The 19,505-nt window shown below is 36.8% G+C and overlaps 1 protein-coding gene across 3 annotated transcripts in view; it reads left to right on the top strand.

The window, feature by feature from the left end:
- The window catches only part of LOC118002826 (mitochondrial ribonuclease P catalytic subunit-like), a 128,960-nt gene that overhangs the window by 39,978 nt on the left and 69,477 nt on the right, over positions 1-19,505 (top strand). For all 3 annotated transcript variants that reach the window (XM_034993424.1, XM_034993423.1, XM_034993425.1), the window contains one exon: positions 3,279-3,386. In XM_034993424.1, the coding sequence (XP_034849315.1) occupies positions 3,279-3,386 (108 nt within the window). The remainder of the gene's footprint in view (positions 1-3,278; positions 3,387-19,505) is intronic.

The raw sequence follows: 19,505 nt of genomic DNA, 5'->3' as shown, positions 1-19,505 counted from the left end.
TATTTATTTATTTATTTATTTATTTATTTATTTATTTATTTATTTATCTATCAGAGAGAGAGAGAGAGCTCAAGTAGGCAGAGCAGCAGAGGGAGAGGGAGAAGCAGGCTCCCCGCTGAGCAGGGAGCCCGATGCAGGACTCGATCCCAGGACCCCGGGACAACGACCTGAGCTGAAGGCAGACGCTTAACCAACTGAGCCACCCAGGTGCCCCTAGTATGTAAATTTCTTGAGCTCAATGAACTTGTTCACAGTTCTGTTCCTAGGAATAAGAACATTATTTGGCCCAGAGTAGGTGCTTAATGAAAATCTATTGCTTGACCCAGTGTATGTGTTACAAACTTGTGGTCTGTGGGTGGAATCGAGTCCATATATATTTTTTGTTTGAGCATCCATCTTTGTATTTTACTCTTTTTAAAAGTTATTTGATAATATTTCAAAATGCTAGATTTTTTATTTTCCTTGAAAAATTTTAACTCCTAAACCTGGGTATTTACTTTTGTGGGGCAACAATTAGCTGGACTGAGCACTGGGCTACTCTCTTTATAAGAGATCTACATTCTCTAGTTTGTTAGTCTTTAAGATCTCTTTCTATAGAATCTTGGACAATGAGACTTACACCATTTGCTGTTTATCATTTTGCCTGCTCTGTTATGTTTTCTTAGACTTGGCCCATTCTACTTATTTATGTCACCTGCCTGATCCCTGTAGGCATTTGAGGTAACAAACTCTGTTGCAAGTCATGGTATTTATAATTCCTGTGCGGTTACACTTTTCAGATTTAAATTTAAATGTATAAAATGGGTGAAGATGATAGAAGTTGTGACTGTTATTGAAGGAGCTGTACATTGAATTTATAAAACCTCTGTGTTACAAAAATGAACTCCCTTTAGGCCAATGAACACATGAAAAAAAGCTCCACATCATTAGTCATTTGGGAAATGTACATCAAAACCACAATGAGGTACCATTTCACACCCACAAGCATGACTTTAATAAAAAACACATACAATAACAAGTATTGGTGGGGCTGTGGAGAAATTGGAAGCCTCATACATTGCAGTTGGAAATGTAAAATGGTGCAGCTACTTTGGAAAATAGTCTGGCAGTTCCTCGAAAAGTTAAACATAGAGTTACTATTACTACATTACAGTTTCCCATGAAAACTTGTACACAAATGTTCATAGCATTAGTCATAATAGCCTAAAATTGGAAATAATCCAAGTGCCCATCAACTAATGAATGGATCAATAAAATGTGGTATATCCATACAATGGAATATTATTCAGCAATAAAAAGGAATGGAATACTCATTTATGCTACAGTGTTAACAAACCTTGAAAACATTATGATGAGTGAAAGAAGTCAATCACAAAAGACCACATATTTGTATAATTCGGGTTTTTTTTTTTTAAAGATTTTATTTATTTGAGAGAGAGAATGAGAGAGAGAGAGAGAGCACATGAGAGGGGGGAGGGTCAGAGGGAGAAGCAGACTCCCCGCTGAGCAGGGAGCCCGATGCGGGACTAGATCCCGGGACTCCAGGATCATGACCTGAGCCGAAGGCAGTCACTTAACCAACTGAGCCACCCAGGCACCCTGTATAATTCGGTTTATATGAAATGTCCAGAATAAGTGAATCGATAGAGATAGAAGATAGTTTAATGGTTGCTATGTGGTAGGGTAGAGAAATGGTGATTGACTGCTAATGAGTATGGAGTATCTAGTAGGAAAGCCAGAATATTCTAAAATTAGATTGTGGTAATGTTGCACAACCTGTGAATTGTATACTTCAAATGAGTGAATTGTGTGGTATGTGAATTATATATCAATAAATGTTTTTTCAAAAGGACTTCTTTTGTTAATCAAAAGCTTTGTGGATTTTCATACCCCAGATCATTAGCCAATCTGTAATCAAATACAATCTAGCAGCAGTGCTAGAAAGAAATAATTATTTAAATTTACCCTCCATTAAAACAATTAAGCTTGCAGATTTGTATTGCCCTATGCCATAGTTAGTATGCTATCTCAGTAGGTCAGCTCTTTCTGTCATGCTTTATCAGCATGGTCTACTCAGTGGCTTTTTTAAGAAATATTTTATTTATTTATTTATTTATTTATTTATTTATTTATTTATTCATTTAAGAAAGAGAGGGAGAGAGAGCGTGCCTGGGTGAGCATGTGCAGATGCAGGGTGGGTGGGGAGGGAGGGTTCCTTTCTTTTTTGGTTATCCATAGGTAGATAACAAACCGCCCAGATGTAGTGGCTTTAAACAGAAACACTTACTATTTTTATTATTCTCTCTCATGGTTCTTGAGTTTGACTAGACTCAGCTGTGTGGCTCTTGCTTGGGTATTCTACCATTGTAATTAAAAGGGGGCTGAGGTCATCTTGAAGTCTTCCTCATTCTCATGGGGCTGATGTTGATGCTGACTGTTGGAGGGGACTCAGTTGGACTGTCGGGTAGCCACACTGTCTTTCAAATTTTGCATTCCGTTGAATTTCTGCCTGCTTTTGGTCATTCTGTAGTACCTTCAAATAGTTGTTTTTCATATAGAATTTATGTTATCTGATAGTCCAGTACAGACTACTCCATCATTACCAGTAATGGAACTCCCACTCCTCCTTTTCTTTCCTCCATAGCACTCATCACACTTGGCATTTAATATAATTTATTAACTTATTTATTTGGTTTATTTTGTGTCTCCTTCTACCAAAATGCGGGCTCCATTAGAGTTTTGTCTCTTTAGTAACTGCTGGGAACAATAGTAGATGCTCCACAAATATTTGTTGAATATTTCAACTCTTCAAAATAGCTAGAAGTAAACAAAATCATCTTGATGATTGAAGAGGGACTATTATAGAGCCTTATTCTTTCAACACTGTTGTACTGGTAGACTAGCATATCTGAGGTTTACATCTCCTTGGCTTAAGAGCGGGTTATAGAGATTCTGACATTTCATTTTCATCATGACTGCCTTGGGAGTCAATTTAGCAGGTGAGAGCTGGTTACGGATCAAATGCAATTAGCGTGTGGAAGTACTATATGAAGTATAAAGTGCTATGAGATTATAAAGCATTTTCAGATAATTCCATGCAGTTGCATCTCTTAGTCTGGTCTTTCCAGATTTCATTTCGAAAGTGTTTTTGAGTTTGTGTATTTTTAAGCGATGAATATTTTTACTTACCAGAACAGTAATAAAAGTCATAGCAGTGTGTTTATAATAAAGTCCTTGCTAAGTTCTTATTAATATCTTATCTGGCTTTTCTTTTTTAGGAACTCAAGAGATTTCAGAACTTTGTAAAATGCTGTCCTCCTTTTGATATCGTCATCGATGGGCTCAATGTTGCCAAAACATTTCCTAAAGCTCGTGAATCTCAAGTTGTAAGTACAAGTTTTATATTGTTATTCCAAATCTCTAGAAATATTTATTGTACTTATTTGTGATCTTTCTTGGGTCTCTAATTCCCCATTTTTCCTTCCTCTAAAAATAAGCTCCTAAAAGTGTCACAGTAACTAACTACTTATCTAAGAGTCACTGTTTTCTTCTCTGGCAAGTAAGTGGCTCTTCTAGACTGGCCAAGAGGGATTAAAAAGTCCATGTAATAAGGGCACCTGGATGGCTCAGTTGGTTAAGCATCTGACTCTTTATTTCAGCTCAGGTCTTGATCTCAGGGTCATGAGTTCAAGTTCTGTGTTGGGCTCCACACTGGGTGTGGAGCCTTCTTAAAAAAAAAGTCCACGTAATAAAGGGCCATTTCAGGCCTTTTTCTTATATAATTTTAGGTAACCTTCTTCTATATCTCTACTCTTTCTTTGGGTACTCTATCATTTCCCTGTGTGTCACATTCCTCTGCTTGAAATTTATCAACATAAACTATCAAGAGATGTTAATATATTTGTTTTTTCCAAACATAGTATGCTCATAAATGAATCTAAGCAGTTCTTTTTTTAATAAGGTAATCATTTGTTCTATCAGTTTATAAATGTCTAGTAGTTTCGAATAGGAATATCATGATTTTTCATAGCACTAGTGAGCAGTTATTTTAATCCCCTTTTTTATAGATTAGAATATTAGAAAAGTGAAGTGAATTTTATAGAGCAAATCCTTAGAAAGCAGTCATAACATCAAAATTCAATTGTGGAGAGCTCCTGGGTTTCAAGCTTATGGTCCTTTTTTTTTTTTTTTTTTAAGATTTATTTATTTATTTGAGACAGAGAGAGCAGGGGGAGGGGCAGAGGGAGAGAATCTCCAGCAGACTCCTCGCTGAGCACAGAGCCCAACGTGGGGCTCAATCCCACAACCCTGAGATCATGACCTGAGCTAGAATCAAGATTCAGATGCTTAACTGACTGAGCGACCCAGGCACCCCCAAGTTTATGGTTCTTTTTTTTTTTTAAGATTTTATTTATTTATTTGAGAGAGAGAGAATGAGAGAGAGCACATGAGAGGAGGGAGGGTCAGAGGGAGAAGCAGACTCCCTGCCGAGCAGGGAGCCCGATGCTGGACTCGATCCAGGGACTCCAGGATCATGACCTGAGCCGAAGGCAGTCGCTTAACCAACTGAGCCACCCAGGCGCCCAAGTTTATGGTTCTTATCGCTGGCAATTTTTGGCCATTCATCTGTAGTTAATCTGTGTTATTTCTTAAAAATTGCTACCAACTTAAAAACTGTTTCTCAGAGATGCTACTAGTCCAGTTTGACCATTTTTACTCAGAAAAGCTTACAAGTACGCAAAGCACAAGGTTGATTTACAGAAATTTCTTTATATGCCTTTCCTTTATGTTTGTGCCTACATTTTTGCGGTCAGGTATTAGTTTTCAATCCTTTATTTTTAAAAAGCAAAAAAGCAAGTTGAAAATATTTTGTCTTTTAGGTACTTGAAGGGATCTTTGAGGGAGTAATATTGACAAGAACAAAGTCAGAAAATGAAGCGTAAAATTACTATCTCTAATGCATGGTGGAGCTCAGAATCAGAAGGGCTCATTCTAAAAATTCCACCTCTAATCTGTGAGAAGTAAAGTTTTGTATTTGTTTACCTTTTGTTTGACTTTCAGCTTCACACAAAGCACTAAAAATTGACTTGCCAGAAATATATGGCCTAAATTGGGTGAACATTTTTGGGGAAAGTAACACATTGAAAATGATGTCGTGGATATATCCCCTTGCGTAATGTGAGAAAAATTTGCACATTTGGAAAGATCCAAGCAGTTTGGCAAACTAAGACACAAAGAACAAATGATTGACCAGTGAAATCATAGGCACCTGCCACTGCTTTTAGTTTTTACTCTTAAAATAATTTAATGTTAGCAATGCTTTATGTGACAGGTAATTGTTATTACTCAGCTCTTAAAAGCACCATTATCTTGTGGCAGTGCACTGACATTATGTTTGGGAAACCACAGCTCAGAGGCTCAGCTTAGAGACACCACCTGAATAAAGAAGGAAAAAATTTCCTTCTCAAGTTTTTTCTCAAATCTCTGAAGCCTAGGGATTTGTGAAAAATAAAGATATATCATATTTCTCATAGACCTCTCTCTTTTTTCTTTTTTTTAAATAGATCTATCATTAGGCCCTTTTGTGGCTTAGTTTTATTCTTTAACACTTCCTAGGTTGTCAGAACTAGCTTCCCAGTTTTTCTGTTAATCTTTTAAATAGGATTTTAGTTTAGAAGTTAAGAATAAGGATTCCAGTGGTACCTGGGTGGTTCAGTCAGTTAAGTGTCCAACTCTTTTTTTTTTTTTTAAGATTTTATATTTATTTATTTGAGAGAGTGAGAGGGATCACAGAGGGAAAGAGAGAGAAGCAGACATGCCACTGAGCAGAGAGCCCAACACGGGGCTCGATCCCAGGACCCTGAGATCATGACCTGAGCCAAAGGCAAATGCCTAACCAACTGAGCCACCCAGGGGCCCCGAGCATCCAACTCTTCATTCCCATTCAGGTCATGATCTCAGGGTTGTGAGATCCAGCCCCGCGCCGGCTCTGTGCTGTTTGTGGGGCCCACCGCTTAGGATTCTCTCTCCCTTTGCCTCTCCACTCCCTCATACCCACCCCCATGCTCGCTTGCTCGCTCTCTCAAAAGAAAAAAAAATAAAAAGAATAAGGATTCTAGAGCCAGACTTTTTGAATCCCAGTCCTGGCTCTTCCACTTTTAAGAGCTTTCATGAGCAAATTATTTAACCTCTCTGTGCCTTAGTTTCCCAGTGTGTAAAATGGAGAGAACAACAGTACTTACCTCACAAAGATGTTGAAAAGAATAAATGAGTTAATAAATGTAAGCATTTGGCACATTGTAAAAACCTAATAGGAGTAACTATTATTGGGATTACTATTCAGATTAATTTCCTAACTGGAACTGTAATTCTTGCTTTCAGTAGACCCTTATTTGGTAGTTTTTTCCTGTCAGGTCATCTATGTCAATAGAGTTAAAATACAAAGCTCTGCCCTAGTATTAGATTCAATCTGGGTAAGGTACTCAAATAATAATTGAGAAATGAAGCTAGTATCATCAAAAACTGAAGAAAAATTTTAAATATGATTATTTTAAGAAGTTTTATTTTCTTCTGATTATAAAAGTAATGCATATAGAAAATTTGGAAATTACAATAAAGCATATCATATATAACCACATCATTTAGCAATAACCACTGTCAGTGTTTTATTTCCTTGCAGTGTTTTTCCATTTTCTTACCTAGTTGAGCTTCACCTTTTTAAATAATTGTATATCTACATTTTAATTTACAGTTGTTGAAAGCTCTCAATAAAAATGAAATTATAAAAGAAGTAGAAGAAAACATGTACTTTTTAAAATATTTGAGTTGGAAGCACCCTAAAAGTGTATATAAAACCTAGGAGCCCTAATGGGAAGAACAGAGAAATTTACTGTAAACATTGTTAAAAGATAACAACAAAGAGAAAAAATTGTTTACAACACTTGTGACAAAGGGCTAATTTTCTGACACTACCATTGTCTCCTATAAGCCTATAAGAAAAAGAACCATCCAGTAGAAAAGTGATTTGTGATTATAGATATGCAAATAGATTCTCAGAAATGGAAGTCAAAGAGTGTGGATATTTTAAGGTCTCGGTACATATTGCCAAATTACTTTCCAAAATGACTGTAGCAATTTATACTTCTACAAAGCCTCCCAATAGAAGTTTCTTCAAGGTTGCTTATTACATGATTGCTGCAGCTATTTAGCTACATTTGTGCTGTGAATCTGTTATGTGAAAAGAGCAGGACAGGTTCCCCCCCACCCATTTTTTAGATTTAAAACATTTGTTAACAAAATTAAATAGTCCAGAAAGGTAATATTCTTGACTTGTCAAGATATTCTTGATATGTCCTCTTTATTTCCATCTCTTGCTACAGTCACCTATAAGCATGAATAAAGGAAATATTAGGAATCCTATTTCTGTGTGCCTTAATTTTTTCATCTTTGTGTGAAGAAGTTTCTGGATTTTTTTTTTTAAAGATTTTATTTATTTATTTGAGAGAGAGAGACTGAGAGAGAGAGCACATGAGAGGGGGGAGGGTCAGAGGGAGAAGCAGACTCCCCGCTGAGCAGGGAGCCCGATGCGGGACTCGATCCAGGGACTCCAGGATCATGACCTGAGCCGAAGGCAGTCGCTTAACCAACTGAGCCACCCAGGCGCCCAGTTTCTGGATTTTTTTTAATGGAATAATGCACAGATCATTTATGTTCTTCGCATGAACTCTCTGTATAATACATTACAAATTCTTGGTCTTTTTCCATTAATGGCCATTTCCATTATTCTCTGTAAGTCAGCTTATAGATAAGAAAAGACCATTTTTACCTTCATTATCTAGAAAGTAGCACCATGATTGTATATCTTGGTCTCAGAGACTACAGCTTAGGAGTGACAGAGGTCAAGGAGCTAAAAATAAGCTTTTGTGAATTTATTTTCTCAATTTTCATATACATCGTTTTGTATTTTAATTTTTTGAAGCCAGATTATTTATGTCTTATATATGATGTCAGCAGAAACTGGCCAGCCACCATGTGGAGTTGAGACTTATTGGTGGTTGTCATTGCTTGGGTATGTGCACATTTAGCCATACGTACATAACATATGTCTGTCCATCCACTTGTCACCTCAATTGAGTTAGTTGTATTGGCAGCTCTACACAGTTTAATATTAACCTTAATCTGAACTTTAAATATTTGCTGAAGGTTTTCTAACAATGCAGTAAAAGATAGTGGTAATTGACACATTTTTCATAGTGAGGTACAGAATTTTTAAGCAAGGAGAGGTTGTTATAACTGATTTTTGCATTTTGAAAAGCTGTCACTCAGGTTGCAAACTTCTGTCTGCCAAAACCTGCCCATAGACATTCAAGTCAGTTAACTTGGTAAAAAAGAAAAAATTGTTTACAACACATGACAAAGACAGAATGGCAAAATTCGTTGAAAGAAAAAGAAGTAATCAATGTGAAATACAGGTAATACCTCAGTATTCTTCAATCTGTCTCTGCTGTTGGTCCTAAAAGTGATAGAAGAAGTAAAGATGAAGAACACAGGTTTTAAGGAGAATGGTTTGTAATCTATCACCATGAGGATGTACAGAGCTATTATGGCCAGAAATGATTCAGAAGAGCTTTTAACTTAGATGCGAAGGTTCATATTTAAATGTTACTTGAGATTCTGAAGAAAAAATATGGTATGGAAAAGTATAGGTTAATATATGATTTTGTTGTTTCCTGAAAAACAGAACTTTTTTGCTGAAAAGTTATTACTAAGTAAATATTTAATTTTTATCTTTACAGTTTCTGGTGTCCTTTTTTTTTTTTTTAAAGATTTTTATTTATTTGACAGAGAGACACAGCGAGAGAGGGGACACAAGCAGGGGGAGCGGGAGAAGGAGAAGCAGGCTCCTGCCGAGCAGGGAGCCCGATGTGGGGCTCGATCCCAGGACCCTGGGATCATAACCTGAGCCGAAGGCAGACGCTTAATGACTGAGCCACCCAGGCGCCCCCAGTTTCTGGTGTCTTAATACAATTACAGGATATACTAAATGAAAATGGAGATTGTAAAGTCCCTGATTAGATTTCACTTTGGACATAATTTAGGATCTTGACCAAGTCATACATCAATTCTTTCGTATCTGTTTGAGTTTTCTTTTTCTTTTATTGAGATATAATTCATAAACCATAATAGTGAGCCTGTTAAAGTAAATGGTCCAGGCGCGCCTGGGTGGCTCAGTCAGTTAAGCATCTGACTCTTGATCTCAGCTCAGGTCTTGATCTCAGAGTTGTGAGTTCAAGCCCCACCTTGGGCTCCACCCTGGCGTGGAGCCTACTTAAAAAAAATAAAAATAGGGGGCACCTGGGTGGCTCAGTCATTTGTGCTCTCTCTTGCTATCTCTCCCTCTGTGTCAAATAAATAAATAAAATCTTTAAAAATAAATAAAAATTAAGAATATATATAAAGTGTACAGTCCAACTGCTTCTTGGCCTTTTGGCCAAGATCAAGTGTAATGTGTACAATCCAGTGGTTTTTCGTATATTCACTAAGTTTTGCAACCATTACCACTATCTAGTTCCAAAATATTTTCATTCCCCAAAGTAACCCCATACCCATTAGTACTCACTTCCGGTTCCTTCTTCCCCTTAGTTCCTTGGCAACTACTAGTCTGCTTTCTGTCTTTATGGATTTGCCTATTGTGGACATTTTATCTTTTCACTTAGCATAGTGTTTCTAAAATTCATCTGTTTATAACATGAATCACTATTTTATTCCTTTTTATTGCAGAATAATATTCCTTTGTATAGATAGGCCACATTTTATTTATCCATTCATGGACATTTGGGTTGTTTCCACTTTTTGGCTATTAAGAATAGTGTTGCTGGGAACATTTCACATACAGGCTTTTGTGTAGATATGTTTTCTTTCTTTTTTTAAGTTGCACAGAGAACTCTATTGACACTGAGGAATTACCTTCCTGAATGGCACCCCCAAGGCATGGGTATAGATTAAATGACCTTTTAAGGTAACAACCTTTTAGAAAGGTTAGTCTTGATTCAAAGGCCAAATCTAGAAAAACAAATCATTTTAGAGAAAATAAAATAGCTGAATCTGGCCAGCAAACTGAATATTTAGTGAACTACACCTTTTTAAAAAGAAATTTAATTTTATTTAACTTTTTTTCATCATGATAAGTGTACTCTTTAATCCCCATCACCTATTTCACCCACCCCCTTCACCTTTCTTCTGGTAGCCATCAGTTTGTTCTCTATAGTTAAAAGTCTGTTTCTTGATTTGTCTTTCTCTCTCTCTCTCTCAGTTTTTTTTTCCTGCTCATTTGTTTCTTAAATTCCACAAATGAGTGAAATCATATGTATTTGTCTTCCTCTGGCTGGCTTATTTCACTTAGTATTATACTCTCTAACTCTATCCATGTTGTTGCAAATGGCAATGTTCTTTTTATGCCTGAATAATATTCCATTACACACACACCACATCTTCTTTATCCATTCATCTATTGATGGAGATGGACACTTGGGCTACTTCCATAGTTTGGCTATTATAAATAATGCTGCAGTAAACACAGGGGTACATGTATCCCTTTGAATTAGTGTTTTTGTATTTGGGGAGTAAATACCCAGTAGTGCAATCACTGGTTCGTAGGGTAGTTCTATTTTTAATTTTTTGAGAAACCTCCATACTGTTTTCCACAATGGCTGCACAAGTTTGCATTCTCACCAATAGTGCGAGAGGGTTCCTTTTTCTCCAGTCCTTGCCAACACTTGTCATTTCTTGGTTTTTGATTTTTGCCATTCTCACAGGTGTGAGGTAATACCTCATGGTAATTTTGATTTGCATTTCTCTGATAATTAGTGATTTTGAGCATCTTTTCATGTATATGTTGGCCACCTGTATGTATTCTTTAGAGAAATGTCTGTTCATGTCTTCGCCCATTTTTTAATTGGATTATTTGTTTTTGGGTATTGAGTTGTATCATTTCTTTATACATTTTGGATACTAACCCTTTATGAGATATGTTGTTTGCAAATATCTTTTCCCATTCAGTAGGTTGCCTTTTAGTTTTGTTGACTATTTCCTCCACTGTACAGAAACTTTTTATTTTGATATAGTCCCAATAGTTTATTTTTGCTTTTATTTCCCTTGCCTCAGGAAACCTATCTAGAAAAATGTTCTACAGCCAGTGTCAGAGCAATTACTGCCTGTGCTCTCTTTAAGGATTTTTATGGTTTCAGGTCTCACATTTAGGTCTTTAATCCATTTGGGGTTTATTTCTGTGTATGGTGTAAGAAAGTGGTTCAGTTTCATTCTTTTGCATATAGCTGTCCTGTTTTCCCAACACCATTTGTTGAAGAGACTGTCTTTTTTCCATTGTATATTCATTCCTCCTTTGTCCAAGATTAACTGACCATATAATTGTGGGTTTATTTCTGGGTTTTCTGTTCTATTCCATTGATTTATGTGTCTGTTTTTGTGCCAGTACTCTACCGTTTTAACACTACCACTTTGTAATATAACTTGAAGTCTGGAATTGTGATACCTCCAGTTTTGTTTTTCTTTTTCAAGATTGCTTTGGCTATTCAGGGTCTTTTGTGGTTCCATACAAATTTTAGGATTGTTTGTTCTAGTTCTGTGAAAAATGCTACTGATATTTTGATAAGGATTTCATTAAATCTGTAGATTGCTTTGAATAGTATAGACATTTTAAGAGTATTTGTTCTTCCAACGCATGAGCATGGAATGAATGTCTTTCCATTTCTTTGTGTCATCTTGAATTTCTTTCATCAGTGGTTTATAGTTTTCAGGTCTTTCACCTTTTTGGTTAAGTTTATTCCTAGATATTTTATTGTTTTTGTGCAATTGTTCTTGGGATTGTTTTCTTCATTTCACTTTCTGCTGCTTCATTATTAGTGTAAAGAAATGCAACAGATTTCTGTACATTGATTTTGTATCCTGCAACTTTACTGATTTCATTTACTAGTTTTAATAGTTTTTGGTGGAGTCTTTAAGGTTTTCTGTTATATATACTATCATGTCATCTGCAAATAGTGAGAGTTTTACTTCTTCCTTACCAATTTGGATGCCTTTTATTTCTTCATGTTGTCTAATTGCTGTGGCTAGGACTTGCAGTACTATATTGAATAAAAGTGGTAAGAGCAGACATTCTTGTCTTTTTCCTGACCTGATGGGGAAAGCTTTTCAGTTTTTCCCCTTTGAGTGTGATGTTTGCTGTGGATTTTTCACATAAGGACTTTATTATGTTGAGATATGTTCCCTGTAGACCTATTTTGCAGAGGTTTTTTTTTTTTTTTTTAATCATGAATGGGTGTTATACTTTGTTGAATGCTTTTTCTGCATCTATTGAAATGATCCTGTGATTTTTATCCTTCTCTTATTGATGTGACACAGCACATTGATTGTTTTGTGAATATTGAACCACCCTTGCATTCTGGGAATAAATCCTACTTGATGGTGATGTCTTTTTAGTGTATTGTTGGATTCAGTTTGCTAATATTTTGTTAAGGATTTTTTGCATCTATATTCATGAAAAATACTGGACTGTAGTTTTCTTTTTTTGTGGTGCCTTTATCTGGCTTTGGTATCAGGGTGATACTGGCCTCACAGAATGAATTTGAAAGTTTTCCTTCCTTTCCTATTTTTTGGAATAGTTTTTTTTTTAAAGACTTTTATTTATTTATTTGAGCGAGAGAGCGGGGGAGGAGCAGAAGGAGAGGGAGACTCTCAAACAGACACGGGGCTCAGTCTTACAATACTGAGATCACGAACTGAGCCAAAACCAAAAGTCAGACCCCCAACCAACTGAACCACCGAGGCACCCCTATTTTTTGGAATAGTTTGAGAAGAATAGGTATTAACTCTTCTTTTTTTTTTTTTAAGATTTTTTATTTATTTATTTGACAGAGAGAGACACAGCGAGAGAGGGAACACAAGCAGGGGGAATGGGAGAGGGAGAAGCAGGCTTCCCGCTGAGCAGGGAGCCCGATGTGGGGCTTGATCCCAGGACCCTGGGATCATGACCTGAGCCGAAGGCAGACGCTTAATGACTGAGCCACCGAGGCGCCCTGGTATTAACTCTTTTTTAAAGGTTTGGTAGAATTCGCCTGTGAAGGTGTCTGGTCCTGGACTTTTGTTTGTTGGGAGTTTTTTGATTAGTGATTCGATTTTATTGCTGACAATTGGCCTATTCAAATTTTCTATTTCTTTCTGCTTTAGTTTTGGTAGGTTATGTGTTTCTAGGAATATATTCATTTTTTCTAAGTTGTCCGATTTGTGGGCGTATAGGTTTTCATAATATTCTGTTACAATTGTATTTCTGTGGTGTTGGTTGTTATTTCTCCTCTTTCATTAGTGATTTTGTTTATTTGGATCCTCTCTCTCTCTTTTTTTTTTTAATGAGTCTGGCTAGAGGTTTATCAATTTTGTTGATCTTTTCAAAGAACCAGCTTCTGATTTCATTGATTTGTTCTATTGTTTTTTTAGTTTCTGTATCATTTATTTCTGTTCTAATCTCTTTTTAAAATTTTTATTTGTTTATTTTAAGAGAGAGAGGGAAAGTATGAGTGGAGGGAAGGGCCAAGGGAGAGGGAGAGAGAATCTCAAGCGGACTTTGTGCTGAGTGTGGAGCCTACGCAGGGCTCGATCTCACAACCCTGAGGTCATGACCTGAGCCAAAACCGAGTCGGATGCTTAACTGAGGTAGGCGCCCAGGTGCCCCTATTTCTGTTCTAATCTTTATTATTTCCTGTCTTTTTCACCCTTGCCCCAACGACTTTGACTTACCCTTAGGATAAAATCCAAGTTCCTGATCATGGAGTTTGGCTTTTCTTTATTCTTTTTCTAGGTCCTTTAGGTATAAGGCTAAGTTTTTTATTTGAGATCTTTTTTGCTTCTTGAGGTAGGCCTATATTGCTATAAACTTTGTTTTTAGGACCACTTTTGCTGCATCGTGTGGACATGTTTTCTGTTCTTTTGGATATGTACCTGGGAGTAGAATTGCTAGGTCATATGGTAATTCTTTAATTTTTTGAGGACCTGCCAAACTTCCAAAGCTGCTGCACCATTTTCCATAGCAGTATATAAAAGAGTTGTAGTTTCTCTACATCCCCACCAATATCTGCTATTATCAGTCTTTTTATTATAACCATCTAGTGTGTATGAAGTGGTATCTTTTGTGGGCTTTGATTTGCATTTCCTAATGACGTAGGATGTTAAGCATCTTTTTATGTGTTTATTGGCCATTTGTATATCTTCTTTGGAGACATAGCTCTTAAAATCCTCTACCTATTTTTTAATACGGTTACTTGTCTTTTTATTGTTGAGTTGTAATTTTTTATATATTCTGAATATTAGACCTTTATCAGACATATGATTTGCAAATATATTCTCCCATTTGGATTGTGTTTTCAGTTTCTTTTTTTTTTTTTTTTTTAAAGATTTTATTTTTATTTATTTGCGAGAGGGAGAATGAGAGACAGAGAGCATGAGAGGGAGGAGGGTCAGAGGACGAAGCAGACTCCCTGCCGAGCAGGGAGCCCGATGCGGGACTCGATCCCGGGACTCCAGGATCACGACCTGAGCCGAAGGCAGTCGCTTAACCAACTGAGCCACCCAGGCGCCCCGTGTTTTCAGTTTCTTGATGGTAACCTTTGAAGCACAAAAGTTTTTAGTTTTGATGAAGTCCAGTTTATCTATTTTTTTCCTTTTGTTGCCTGTCATTGTTGGTGTCATATCTAAAAATATCATTGCCTAACCTGGAGTCATGAAGATTTATTCCTGTTTTCTTCTAAGAGTTCTATAAGATTTGCTACTAACCTTGTAGATGTTTTTCAAGTGTAAAGTGTATCCTGCTTAAAATACATATAGTTTCAAATTTTCATAAAGAAAGGTTCTGGTTTATATTTTTATTTTGAAGAAGAGGGAAGTATTCTGAATGACCAACAGATTAATTATATAACCTCCCGTTTGAGGACAGTTAGATCATCCTAGCTGGGAATTACGATGTAGATTCAGTTACTGTTTATTGAGCACCTATTCCATGCCAGATACTCTTTTAAGATGTGAGGATATGTCTTTAGGCCAATAAATGCTAGGAATTGCTAGGAACATGATTAGACCAATGGTCACGTTATCTAAACAAAACATTCGTAGTATATTGGGCATGTTGTTGTCTATTAACAATGATTCTTGTATATGATTCTTTTCTTAAAAATTTACCTAAAATGTCAGAATAGAGAATACCCAAAATACTTGGATAAGAATTCGTTTTAAATAAGTATTGCCAAAGAGTTTTCATAACATTAATTTCTCCAGAATAATGTTGTAATTTGGGAGAAACCAAATTTGATTAAATTTTAAATTTTTACTAATTTAAAGTGTCAGGTATGAACTCTTGTACCATTGAACCCTTGAGTCAGCCGTTATGTAGCACGTTCACATTATCTGCTGCAAGATACAGTATTTTGGATTTTCTTAGATTGCATTTCTTTTAATTTAATAAACTTATCTCTTTAGAGCAGTTTTAGGTTCATGAATCTTTTTATGAACAGCCATCCCCCAACAACATGCTGTTTTGACTCTTACAAATACTTCTGAGGAAAAGCATTGTATAGATAATCAGAGGTAGAAATTCAATTGTGTTTTTTAAAGCTTAAGTGAGTAGGTAATCGGCACCACCAACTTCCTAATTGTTCAAGTCAAAAACCAAAGATTCTAGCCTCAATTGTTCTTTTTCACTCGCCCCATATCCAGTTGACTAGCAAATTTTATTGATCATAACCCTCAAATATTTCCAAAATCTTATTATTTCTTTCCATCTCCATTAACATCATCTCTCACCTAATCTCCTAAGAGGTCTCCTTGCTTTTTCACCCTTGCCCCAATGACTTTGACTTACCCTTAGGATAAAATCCAAGTTCCTGATCATGGAGTATAGTGTCTTTCATCATCTGATCGTTCCCTCTCTTTTCAGCCTCATGTCTGCTTTTTTCTCTCTTTCACTAAATTATAGACACGCTAGAATTTTTCCTGTTCCTCAGACATACCAAACTTGTTCCTGCCTCAAGATCTTTGTACTTGCTATTCCTTCAGCCTTTAATGTTCTTTCTTCATTATCAGCACCTCATAGGTCTTCCCTAATTCTTCTAAAGTAAACCCAGTCTGCTCTCTTACCTTCTGCCTGGATTTTAAGTTACGTCAACCTTACTTACTTTAGTGGTGGATTAAAAATGGCCACAGATTCTTTGCAGTTCCTCTCATCAGGAGATGGAGTCTGTTTCTCCATCTCTTGTATCTGGGCTTGCTTTATGATTTGCTTTGATGAGTAGAATGTGGCATAAGTGACATTGTGGGACTTTCACGTAAGGGCTCAAGAGGCCATGCAGCTATGCTGTCACTCTCTAGGAACCTTGTGAACAAGCCCACGTTAGTCTCCTTGAGGATGAGATGCCACATGGAGAGAGAGGGAGAGGAAGAGAGGGGACAAGAGAGAGCATGTGCACAGCCATCTCAACTAAGACTCCAGACATGTGAGTAAGGTCATCTGGGACCTGCCAACTGATTGTGAACACGTGGGTTGGCCTAACCAATACCATGTAGAACAGAATAACTGTCTAGCTGAGACTCAAATTGGCAACCCATAGTACCTTGAGAAAATAAGTGGTTATTTTAACCCAAGTTTTGAGGTAGTTAAATTATACAGCAATAGTTAACTTATTGAATTCCTTCATAACATTTTGTATCTCCAATTACATATGCATGTTGTTGCTTACTTTATTAATCTCCATCAGAATGTAAATGCCCTGGGTGCCTGGGTGGCTCAGTCCTTAAGCATCTGCCTTCGGCTCAGGTCATGATCCCAGGGGCCTGGGATCGAGCCCTGCATCAGGATCCTTGCTCGGCTGGGGGCCTGCTTCTCCCTCTCCCAGTCCCCCTGCTTGTGTTCCCTCCCTCACTGTGTCTCTCTCTGTCAAATAAAGAACTAAAATCTTAAAAAAAAAAAAGAAAGAATGTAAATGCCCTGAGATTGGAGATCTTGTGCATCTTGCCCTCACTGTGTCTCTCTCTGTCAAATAAATAAATAAAATGTTAAAAAGAAAAGGTGGCGCCTGGGTGGCTTAGTCGTTAAGTGTCTGCCTTTGGCTCAGGTCATGGTTCCAGGGGTCCTGGGATCGAGCCCCACATCAGGCTCCCTGCTCCACGTGAAGCCTGCTTCTCCCTCTCCCACTCCCCCTGCTTGTGTTCCCTCTCTCACTGTGTCTCTCTCTGTCAAATAAATAAACAAAATCTTTGAAAAAAAAAGAATGTAAATGCCCTGAGATTGAAGATCTCGTGCATCTTGTTCACGGTTATATTCTGAGCACTGAGAAAAGGGCCTTGCACATAATAAATTGCTCAGTAGATACTTAGTAAATGAATGAAACAATGAACAAATGGATATACAGTACATTGTATAACCTGTTAGAAATAGCGTCTGCTTTTTCTTTCAGGGTTAATTCTGAAAGACTTCTTGAGTTTCACTCTTCTGCACCCTAGTTCACTTGCTAGCTTTGTGATCTAGGCTAAGTCACTTAACTTCCTCATGCCTTATGTAAAGACTAAATGAGCTAATCCTTGAAAAGCACTTATTGCAGTACCTGGCACATAGTCCAATAAATTTAAACAGGAAAAACAAAACAAAACAAAAAAAACCCCAGCCACCTTGTGAGTGCATTTAGTTGTCCATGGCCTTAACTTTGTAGGAACAACAGCATGGTAGTTTTTTATGATGTGTTTAGTTTCCTAATTTAAATATAACTGACAATTTCCTCTATTAGTTTTTTCAGTTTGGGGGTCTTGATTTTTTTAAACTGATGCTTAGAGTCTAAACTTGAGTCTCCACATTAATGGCTAACTTTTCTGTAAAATAATTAAATAGGAAATATATTAACCATATAGAGAAAATAAAAGACTGTATTAGTATTAGTCAGAATAGGTTATGCTGCAGTAATAAACTCCAACTTCAGTGGCTTAAAACAAATTATTTCTTGTTCATGTTACATGTTTATTGTGGATCATCTGCGTCATCATCATCCTCCTTCTGGGACTCAGAATACCTTTCTGAAATATTGCCAGTCACTGTGACAGAGGGAAAGGGGAAGGTGGTATAGTACACACTGACTCATAAAGCTTCTACTCAGATATGATACCTATCACTTCTGCTCATAATTAGCAATTAATGCAAGCTATGCAGCTACACCTGAGTTCAGCAAGATAGGGGAGGCAGTCCTACCACATGTGCCCAGAAGGAGAAAGAGAATTAGTATTTTTTAAGAGCTCTAGTGACTGCCACACAGAGATTGGTGATGTCTTGCTTGTTATAATGGTCAAGTCTAGCCCAGGAGCTAGAAATGAGTTTCAACATGACCATGCAAACTGTCTTTGCCTATGTTCTTTTTTTCCAATATCAATTTCCTTCACCATGGTTTTATGTGGAAAGAACTGATGCATTTGTTGATCATTTTTTCTAGAGTGATCAGGTAGAAATTCTAAAATCTCAGTGACTCATACTTTACACATACTTTCACAACTTTCATTTTTAAGATGGGTTTTTCTTTTGAGTCACCATTTCATCATTAATAATTGACAATTTGAGATGGCTTTGAGGGGAGAGGGACACCATACTAATAACCTTTCATCTAAAAAAACAAAAGGTTATAAAGTGGAAAGCTTCTTATATTGAGTTTTCTCATTGTCTCCCCTCCCCCTCCCCCACACTCCTGCCCATAATTCAGTCCTACTGTCTTTGTTCCTTGCTCCTTTTGCAGCTTGCGTTTTGGATATTCAGTTGTTCATAAGCTCCTTTAGTAGAAGGTGTAGAGGAAAAAGGTACACCATTTTAGATAATCTTGCTAGCTGTTCAAAACTCTACTACCAATTTTTGTAGATAACTGAGAATTGGTTAAAATAGCTTCTGCAGAATGAAAATTTATAATGTAATTTTAAAGAATTATGGCCAGAGATCAGCACCGAATGCTTTCATTCTTACAGCATGCTTGGGACGTTGAATAGAAAGTAGTTTGGTGGAAACACTGCAGAATTTGTTTTGATTGCCATCTCTTAGTTGGTTTTACTACAGTGAGAGAAAAATGGAAATGTGGGTATTAGCCATTAAAGGTCATTTGGCAGTAGCATTTACTTGGCAATGAGTTCTCTTTTTTTTCCTGCCACCCAAGTTATTTTATTTCTTTCTGTTGATTTACATAACCTCTTACAAATGTTTCAGTACCATAAAGAACCTAAGATACAATCAGCTATGCTTGGTGTTTGCGTGTGTGTGTGTGTGTGTGTGCATGTTTTTTTGCCCAAACTATAGAAATATTGTGGAGTTTAACACAAACTGTGCTTGAAATTATGTTTTAATAATGTTAAAGTAGCAAAGAAACTCTTAAATACCTTACTGTGTTTACAATAGCAAATGTTAGATTAAGTATTGAAGT

This window comes from Mirounga leonina, unplaced genomic scaffold, assembly GCF_011800145.1.
Source record: "Mirounga leonina isolate KUSES-001 unplaced genomic scaffold, KU_Mleo_1.0 Mir_83, whole genome shotgun sequence".
NCBI classification, from domain to species: Eukaryota; Metazoa; Chordata; class Mammalia; order Carnivora; family Phocidae; genus Mirounga; species Mirounga leonina.
Note: the sequence above shows the minus strand (reverse complement) of the source record. Positions and strands in the feature narration are given on the sequence as shown.